Raw genomic sequence first — 10,226 nt, 5'->3', positions numbered from 1 at the left:
TTTATAATTTTATTAATTTGAGCCTTCTCTCTTTTCTTTTGGATTAGTGTGGCCAACGTTTTATTGATCTTATTGATTCTTTCAAAAAACCAGCTTCTAGTTTCATTGATATGTTCTACTATATCTCTAGTTTCTATCTCATTGATCTCTGCTCTAATCTTGATTATTTCCCTTCTTGTGCATGGAGTTTGCTTAATTTGTTGTTGATTCTCCAGTTCTTTAAGGTGTAGAGACAGCTGGTGTGTTCTGGATTTTTCAATTTTTTTGAGGGAGGCTTGGATGGCTATGTATTTCCCCCTTAGGATGGCCTTTTCCGTATCCCATAGGTTTTGGACCGAAGTGTCTTCATTCTCATTGGTTTCCATGAATTATTTAAGTTCTTCTTTGATCTCCTGGTTGGTCCAAGTATTCTTTTTTTTTTTCTTTTCAGTGTAACAGTGTTCATTGTTTTTGCACCACACCCAGTGCTCCATGCAATATGTGCCCTCCCCAATACCCACCACCTGGTTCCCTCAACCTCCCACCCCCCCCCCCCCCCGCCCCTTCAAAACCCTCAGGTTGTTTTTCAAGGTCCATAGTCTCTCATGGTCCAAGCATTCTTAAGCAAGGTGGTCTTTAGCTTCCAGGTGTTTGGGTTCCTTCTGAACTTTTCCTTGTGATCGAGCTCCAGTTTCAATGCATTGTGATCTGAGAATATGCAGGGAATAATCTCATTCTTTTGGTATCTGTTGAGTCCTGATTTGTGACCCAGTATGTGGTCTATTCTGGAGAAGGTTCTATGTGGACTTGAGAAGAATGAGTATTCTGTTGTTTTAGGGTGGAATGTTCTATATATATCTATGAGGTCCATCTGGTCCATTGTGTCATTCAATGCTCTTATTTCTTTATTGATTTTCTGCTTCAATGATCTGTCTATTTCTGAGAGAGGCATGTTAAGATCTTCTAGTATTAATGTATTCATATCAATATGACTCTTTATCTTGATTAACAGTTTTCTTATGTAATTGTCTGCTCCCATATTGGGGGCATACATATTTACAATTGTTAGATCGTCTTGGTGGATAGTCCCTTTAAGAATGATGTAGTGTCCTTCTGCATCTCTGACTACAGTCTTTAGTTTAAAAGCTAATTTGTCTGATATGACAATCACTACCCCAGCCTTCTTTTGAGGCCCATTGTCATGAAAGATGCTTCTCCACTCCTTCACTTTCAGTCTGGGTGTATCCTTAGGTTCGAAATGGGTCTCTTGTAGACAACATATGTATGGGTCCTGTCATTTTAAATGTTATTCTTATGACCAGCATTTAGTAACACCTTCCTTTTTACCTAATATGATAGTCTCTATCTGTCTCTGTCTCTGTCACTATGTGTGTGTGTGTGTGCATGTCTCCCTTTTTAAATTAGAGTACTTAGTTCATTTATATGAATGTCATTATTTTAAGGTTAGATTTAACTCGACCATCTTGATATTTCCTTTTATTTTTCCCTACTCTTATCTATTTCTTATTCTCCTTTCCTGTCTTCTTTTGAATTAACTAAGAATTTTTAGTATTCCATTACAATCAGCTCTACAGATTTATTGAGTTATCCCTGATATGCAATGGCTATATCTGAAGTGTATCATATGATATGTTTTAACATGTAAATACTTGTGAAATCACCTCTGTAATGACTATAATAAAAATATACATCAACCCAGTTTCCTACTGCCCAATTGTGGTGATTCCATTTTATCTCTTTTTGTTGGCTTCTTAACTGTAACTTTTGATTTTTATTTTAGTGGTTGCTTTAGTATTACAGTATACATCTTTAACTTGTCACTGTCTACCTCCAAGTGATAGTTTACCATTTCTCATATAAGAAACTTAAAATAACATACTTCTACTCTACCCTCTCAGCTTTTATATTATTGTTGTTACATATTTTCCTTATATATATATATTATAAACACCACAGTGCATTGTTACTATTTTTGTTGCAAGAATCAATTACCTTTCAACAACATTTAAATAATTAAAACAAACTATCTTATATACCCATATAATTACTATTCCTGGTGCTTTTCCTTTCATTCCATAGATCCATCTGGTATAATTTTTTTTCCATCTGGTATAATTTTCTTTTTCTTGAAAGGACTGACTTTACCAATTATTATTCTGTAGGTTTTCTGGTGATTAATTTTTTTTTATCTCTTGTATGCCTCCATTTTTTAAGATTATTTATTTATTTAACAGGGAGCAAGAGATCACAGGTAGGCAGAGAGGCAAGCAGAGAGAGAAGGGGAAGCAGGCTCCCCGCTGAGCAGAGAGCCTGATGTTGGGCTCAATGCCAGGACCCTGAGATCATGACCCGAGCCAAAGGTGGAGGCATAACCCACTGACCCACCCAGGCGCCCCTGTATGCCTCCATTTTTGAAAGACGTTTTCACACATATAGAATTCCAGGTTGGCAGATTTTTATCCATGGTCCTTTCAAAGTCCTTGTATCATTGTATTCTCACTGATTTTTAATTTTTTTTCAACTAACATCTTCTTTTCTTATATCTTATTTTATTTAAATTCAATTAGTTAACATTGTGTATCATTAGTTTCAGATGTAGATTTCAGTTATTCATCAGTTGCATATAACACCCAGTGCTCATTACATCATGTGACCTCCTTAATGCCCATCACCCATTTACCCTACCCTCCAACACGCCTCCCCTCCAGCAACCCTGTTTGTTCCCTACAGTTAAGAGCCTCTTAGAGATTGTCTCCCTCTCTGATTTCATCTTATTTTTCCCTCCTTTCCCCTACGATCTTGTTTTGTTTCTTAAATTCCACACATGAGTGAAACTATATGATCGTTGTCTTTCTCTGGTTGACTTATTTCACTTACCATAATACCCTCCAGTTCCATCCATGTCCTTGTAAATGATAAGATTTCATCTTTTTTGATGATTAATATTCCATAGTGTGTGTGTGTGTGTGTGTGTGTGTGTGTGTGTACCACAGCTTCTTTATCCATTCATCTGTCAATGGACATCTTTCCAGAGAAGATTCTATGTTATCTTTATCTTTTTTCCTCAACAAGAAACATGTAATTTTTCCTTCTGGCTGCTTTTAAGATGTTCTCTTTATCATTGGTTTTAGGCAATTTATTACGTGCCTTGGTGTAGATTTTTTCATTTTCCTAATGTTTGGGTTTTACTGAGATTTTTGGTTCTGTTTTCATGAAATTTAGAAAATTTTGGCCATCATTTCCTTGAATCTTTTTTTTTTTTTTGTCATCCCCCTCCACACATAAACTTCTCCTTCAGAAATTTAATTATATGCATGTTGGATTACCTAAAGTTGTCCCATACTTCACTGATGATCTTTTCGATTTTAGGTAGATTACTTTGTGTTTAACTTTCTGTATCTTCAAATTTGCAAATCTTTAATCTGCAATGTCTAAGATGCTATTCCTCCCATCTATTAAAATTATTCAGAAAAATTCTGACACAAATAAGTGCAATTTTCTTTTTTTAAAGCCACTTGTTTCACTTATGATTGACATACAGGAAGTTGAGAGGCAAAGTTGGGGGTTTTGGGGTAGAGAAGAAAAAAAAGTGAAACAAGATGGGATTGTAAGGGAGACAAACTATAAGAGACTCTTAATCTCACAAAACAAAGGGTTGCTGCAGGGAGGGGGTTAGGAAGAGGGTGGTTGGGTTACGGACATTGGAGAAGATATGTGCTATGTTGAGTGCTGCGAAGTGTGTACACCTGGCAATTCACAGACCTATACCTTATTATTAGCTGGGGCTAATAACATATTGTATGTTAATTACAAAAAAATTTTTTTAAAGAACTAGAATATTATTTTCTCAGCTGTAACATTCATTAGTTGTTTGATTGTGAGCAATTAGTTTAGTCTCTTCATGCCTATGTTTTCCCATTTGTAAAACAGAAATAATAATATGTAGCTTATAGGAATATTGTGAAGCACAATTAATTTTTGTAAAGTGCTTTTTAACAACTTCAAAGTCATAGAAATGTAAAATAGCCTTAATTAAAAAAAATTTTTTTTAAAGGCAACAAAAAAATCTGGACAGGATAACTTACTCTATGCCTTCACTTCTCCTCCTGGACTCAGATTAGAAGCTACTAACACTACCATGCTTCTCTTCACATGGATGGATGGGTAATGAGCATGGTATTAATGAACTCCCTATTTTAGAATTGATGTATTCTGGGTCCTTATTGCCGTTGTTGCCTTAGTTTTATAGAAATTCCAACAGGGACCGTGGTTCTCAGAATATTATTGGTATTCTTACAGTTCCACCCTCACCCTGGGATTCTGCCTAATGAGAATTTCAGTGGTTTCTGATCCCCACTTTCTGTTCAAATTAGCTTCCCCTATGCCCTCTCCCACAATATCATAGATGATGGGATTTACCTTTCCTCAGGCCTCAATTTATCCTTCTTCCTTAGGGATATAATACTAGTAATTGGAACCATTCTAGGAATAGATCATATTAACCAGACACACTATAAACCAAAATAGTCTTACTATCTAAATCCTGAAGATATGTGTAGCCTATTTTTAAGAGTGGCCAAGGGCCAGAATGGCTAACATAATAGTATTCTGAAGAGGAGAATCCACAGCTGATATTTGCTTAATCTCTGAATATTTTGATAATTACAAATAAAACCTTAAGAACTATTCCTTCCCTAACTAAAACTGTATACTTACACATTCAAAGCACAAGTAATGCTTGAAATGTCCTTGATAAAAGAGATCTCAAGGTATCCTTTAGAAAACATAAAGATATAGTGTGTATTGGAGAGCCAAAAGGCACTATCCAAAAAACAGAAAGTAGACCAAGGACAATTAGAAATATTTCTTGGAGGGCGCCTAGGTGGCTCAGTGGGTTGAGCCTCTGCCTTCTGCTCAGGTCGTGATCTCAGGGTCCTGGGATCGAACCCCACATCGGGCTCTCTGCACAGCAGGGAGCCTGCTTCCCCCTCTCTCTCTGCCTGCTTCTCTGCCTGCTTGTGATCTCTCTTTAAAAAAAAAAAAAAAGAAAGAAAAGAAATATTTCTTGGTATCAGCTCACCATCCCCTATGCTAGATACAATGTAGAGTTAGTTCAACCCATTTCTTTGAGTGTCCACTTTGTAAAACTTCCCATAAAAACCAGATCCTCTCCTCCCATGTTCCCACCATCACACTGTTGTTGGGACTTGCTCAGGAATGATAGGCATTTCTGCACCATGAAGCTGGCACTGAATAATATTAAAACCCCCTGAAAATGAGCCTTAATCTGAGCATGAAAATGTATAGTCTCACATGGCTCTAGCTTTTATAACTCTTCTCCCATTATTCTTTATTTTCCCTCACCTCCAACTGAGAAAATAACCATGAGGTCCAAGTTTGCCATGAATTGAGAACAGGGTGTGTAGATGGACAGATGTTCTAAAAGTGATTTTGTATACTTGTGGGAAGGTGGAACCCATATGAATACTCATGAAAGTTTCTATAATATTTGCCTTGACCTTGTAAGATCAGTAATGTTGAGGGCAGATTCAGGCAGAACAAATTTCCAGCTACCATATACCCCGTGATCTCCAGCAAATACAAGAGTTTAGTCCCCTTCTCAGGCTCTGGATGGGAATCCAGAGGCCATAGAAAAATGGGTCACTCCTGCCACCAATGCTCAGTTGACATACCCAGGAGGAGAAGCAACCTCCAACCCAGTGGTTGCTATAGGTACAGCTTCTCCACCCTCAGGCTCACATCTCTTCCTCTTCTGCATCTAGAAAGATCTGGGGAGCCACATCCCAGAAACTTTTCAAGAGAGAGGGGTCTGACTGGTTACAGATGTTACAGAAACCACCTGCCATGCCATGCCCCCTTCTTCCCTGAAGAGGAAAAAGTGTGTGCTTTCCTTTTTCAAAAAGACTGGGGAGCACAATGAACATACTCTTCAGATGAAAATATGCAATGAAAAGAATTGTAATATCAGTGAAAGCATGATGAATTTGTTAATAAAAAGGAGGACTTCTCCAGTACTTTCCCAAAAGTCTCATGAAAGCCAGAGTGTTATCTCACTGTTTCTTACCATAAAATATGTTATTTTAACAAGTATGCTCTGGTCTCAGTGTACACATTACATGTAGAAAATTGTAGTCTTGGGGTGCCTGGGTGGCTCAGTGGGTTAAGCCTCTGCCTTCAGCTCAGGTCATGACCTCAGGGTCCTGGGATGAAGCCCCGCACAGACTCTCTGCTCAGTGAGGAGCCTGCTTCCCCCTCTCTCTCTGCCTGCCTCTCTGCCTGCTCATGATCTCTGTCTGTCAAATAAATAAAATTTAAAAAAAATGAAAAGAAAATTGTAGTCTGGACTTTTACCCAAAATCAGGATGAATATTCAACTTGGGACTTTAAAAACCCTTGAGAAATTGTCATATAATTTCCTTGAAAAATCTTGGCAGAGAACAGTGTGGACATCTGGGAGTCAGTGTCACCACTCACAAGGGAAGATAAATACAAAGGTTGCATCAGTAATTCTCATTCTCAACAGTAACCAATTAGCTGCCCCTAAGACACCAGCTGTAACTTTACTTTCTGCCCCCGTCTCTTCAGCATCCTATAAGGCCTAGAGGTCCACACTTTCTGCTCACTGGCTGGGTCCATCCTGTTTGGTGACCAAACAGTCTTGTGGTAAAACTATCACAGAGCCTCAGAATTGTGTGTCAGCATCTCTTCACTGTTGATGCAGTAAAACGAGGATGCTTCTCCACGTGGAAAGGTGAGCATATAATGGAAGGGCATATGCAAGAGAAGGTGTTTGGAGCAGGTGTGCCTATGACATGGAGCACTGCCACAGAAGGATCCTCATCTCAGCAGCACCCAGGGCTAAACCAGTAAGAAGCTGTGTGCTCCCATTAACTGCTATAGGAGGTGACAGCAGTATTGCATGTTAGGTGGGCTTCTATCAGTGGGGAAGGCAGAGCCAGACATTTCATGAGCACCCTAAGTAGTCTAGGAGTCCAGCTCTAGCCCAGAATTCAGAGCAGTGAAATGTGCTTGTTTTAGTCCCTCTGTTCCTTTCTGGGGTTTCAGTGGTCCAGGGTGCCATGTGGCCTTTTTTCACTTTGGAAACAGGCACTGGCAGCCAGAATACTGGCAGCATGGGATGCATATTCACCGCATCCCCTCCCCTTCCCTGACCCATCCAGGGGCCCCAGGCTGTGACAAATGACTTTCCTTCTCTCTCCTTTCCCTTCAGCCCAGAGCAAGCTTTTGATTTCTTAGAAGACAATAACTGCAAAGGAAGGAAGCGCTACCCTCTAAATGGTGACTCTTAGCTGAATGCCTGTCCTCAGGCATCCTGGTAACTTGGTGGATTTACTGGGGTCAACAGGAACAGAAGGAGTGTCTCCTTCAGGCTGTGCCACTTAGGGGTGAGCTGCTCAGTTCCATGAGTTACCCTCACAACACCAGTCCCACAGTGCTTTACTGAAAAGGGCACATTCCTCACTGCCAACCTTCAGCCTAGTGTTGATATGAAGGAGCCAAACACTATCCTGAGAGACATTACTGATGGAGAGGACTGAAGAAAGAATGTTCACTGAGCTTGGATGTTAGAGTGAGTGCATGAGCATCAGGTGCCCAGCACATCCTCATAAGTGGGTTAATTCTACGAACTACTATCATACCCTCTTCTGTCACAGGCCAGCGTCAACCATGTGAAGGTGGGTGGTAAATCCTAGATTTACAAGTTACCTCATACTGTTGAGCAGCCCCTAATGTCTCTGGTCTCCAACTCCTTCTATAAAATGCTTGTACTAAAGTAGATCCTCTCTAAGCCCCATGTCATTCCACAGGTCTGCAACACATCAGTGCTATTGTCTGAGGAGAGAAACAATTAAGATAAATAAAGCTAATCTTTCACTTAAGGTTGAGAGGGCATCAAAAATACATTTGTTCCTGTTTTAAAATAATTTGGGGGTGTCTGGGTGGCTCAGTGGATTAGAGCCTCTGCTTTCAGCTCAGGTCATGATCCCAGCGTTCTGGGATCAAGCCCTGCATCGGGCTCTCTGCTTAGCAAGGAGCCTGCTATCTCCTCTCTCTCTCATTCTGCCTGCCTACTTGTGATCTCTGTAAAAAGAAAAAAAAAGAAAAGAAAAAGAAAAGAAAATATTTTGTCACTGTATTTGGAAACAGCAGTTACTTCAAATTTGGGCATTCTGGCTAAAGTCCCAGTTATGTGATATAAGATCCCCAGAACTTTCTAAGCTTTAGTTTCTGCTTTTAGAAGAAGGGGCTCATGATTATTATGGTGAATAACAGAAATACTGAATTTCAGTGATGAGCAGAGAAAAAAATGTAAGTTATAAACAGACGATGATGGACCATAGAATGTATTGCAGATTTTAAAAGGGATAGTCAAAGGGAATATTACTAACATTACTATAATGATACTTACAAATAATGTTACAAGAAGAATAAAACATATAATACAAAAATGTTAATAACTCTGCCTACTTAAACTCCAGGAATAATACTAGTGATCATAATACTACACTTAGAATTTAAGGAACACATTAAGAAACATTGGCACCATATGCCACGTGAGTTACATGATTTATCTTAAGTCTCACAAGAACATGAACAGATAGATTCTATTATATTCATTGCCTAACGCCTAGCCACCTTCTTGCCTACTGAAATAACTTAATCATGGTCTCCTAAAATCTTTGTGCTCCCTGATGTCTTTATTACAGGTTAGATCAGCAGTGATGATGATGTGGAAAGAGGTGCCCATGGAAATGGGGAATGGGACAACTGTCCAAGAATTCACCTTGGAGGGGTTTCCTGCCATCCAACACCTGAGAAAGGTCCTCTTCCTGGTGCACCTGTTGGCCTACCTGGCATCCATTGCAGGCAATGCGGTCATAGTCACCATCACCTGTGCTGACTCCAGGCTCCACACACCTATGTACTTTTTCCTCAGCATTTTCTCCTTCTTTGAGTGTTGTTTTACAAGTACGGTTATTCCTAAGTTGCTGGTTATCTTTCTTTCAGGCAGGCAAACCATTTCCTTTCTTGCCTGTTTCATACAAGCCTTTGTCTTTGTATTTCTGGGAGCAGCAGGATTCCTCCTCATAGCGGTAATGTCTCTGGATCGGTATGTGGCCATTTGCAAGCCTCTGCATTACCCGACCATCATGAACTTGAAGACCTGCTTCCTCCTGGTCACTGCCTGCTTCGCTTTGGCCTTCCCTTTCATCACTGGGCTGGTAGTGAAGGTTTTCCAGTTGTCCTTCTGTGGTCCCCGTATCATTCCTCACTTTTTCTGTGACCTTGCCCCCCTGATTCATCTCTCCTGCTCTGACACCAGCTCCACTGAAATGTTGGCCTTTGTCCTCGCTTTGGTTATCCTTTTGACATCCCTTATCATAACCATCATTGCATACAGCAACATAGTAGTCACAATCATACGACTCCCATCAGCCAAAGAGAAAAAGAAAGCTTTCTCCACCTGCTCCTCTCACCTCATAGTTCTCTCACTGATGTATGGCAGCTGTGTGTTTATATATGTGAAACCAAAGCAAACGAACAGGCTGGACTCCAACAGGGAGGCTGCCCTTGTGAACACGGTGGTGACCCCACTGCTGAACCCTGTCATCTACACTCTGCGGAACAAGCAAGTCCACCAGGCTCTGAGGGAGACAATGTACAGAATGAAAATATCAAGATGAAAAAAATCACCTTTGACTAGAAGACCTTAGAGAACCCATTGTCCTCATTCTGGCCAATGTAGCCATCCACACAGTTGTAGTACAGGGTCGCTAGCAGATCTCACTTGACCTTGCACATCCCTTAAAAAAATGGAAATCTGCTTTTGCAAGGTCACATTTTACCTTGATGCACATGCTATCTTCTCTCTAAATATTCCACATTTTCATGACAATTGATTAACCAAAATATCTTTTGCTGAATTTTTTCTTCCCTCAGATATAAAGATGTGTTTGAAATTTCCAAAATTTTATAATTTATGCACTTTTTTAAAAGATTTTAGTTATTTGACAGACAGAGATTACAAGTAGGCAGAGATGCAGGCAGAGAGAGGAGGAAGCAGGCTCCACACTGAGCAGAGAGCCCGAGCGGGGCTCCATCCCAGGACCCTGAGGTCATAACCTAAGCTGAAGGCAGAGACTTAACCCACTGAGCCACTTAGGCGCCCCTTATGCACTTTT

At 40.0% G+C, this 10,226-nt stretch overlaps 1 protein-coding gene across 1 annotated transcript; it reads left to right on the top strand.

Annotated features, from left to right (window-relative positions):
• The first annotated feature begins 8,765 nt into the window (after positions 1-8,765).
• On the top strand, positions 8,766-9,728 carry LOC111145400 (olfactory receptor 6C74-like). Its single transcript, XM_022500278.1, has one exon. It carries the CDS (start codon positions 8,766-8,768, stop codon positions 9,726-9,728), a length of 963 nt encoding a protein of 320 aa, XP_022355986.1.
• The last annotated feature ends 498 nt before the right edge of the window (positions 9,729-10,226 follow it).

This window comes from Enhydra lutris, unplaced genomic scaffold, assembly GCF_002288905.1.
Source record: "Enhydra lutris kenyoni isolate GAN:26980312 unplaced genomic scaffold, ASM228890v2 scaffoldscaffold12, whole genome shotgun sequence".
In the NCBI taxonomy this organism is placed as follows: domain Eukaryota; kingdom Metazoa; phylum Chordata; class Mammalia; order Carnivora; family Mustelidae; genus Enhydra; species Enhydra lutris.
The sequence above is the reverse complement of the archived record's forward strand: the minus strand, read 5'-3'. Positions and strand labels throughout refer to the sequence as shown.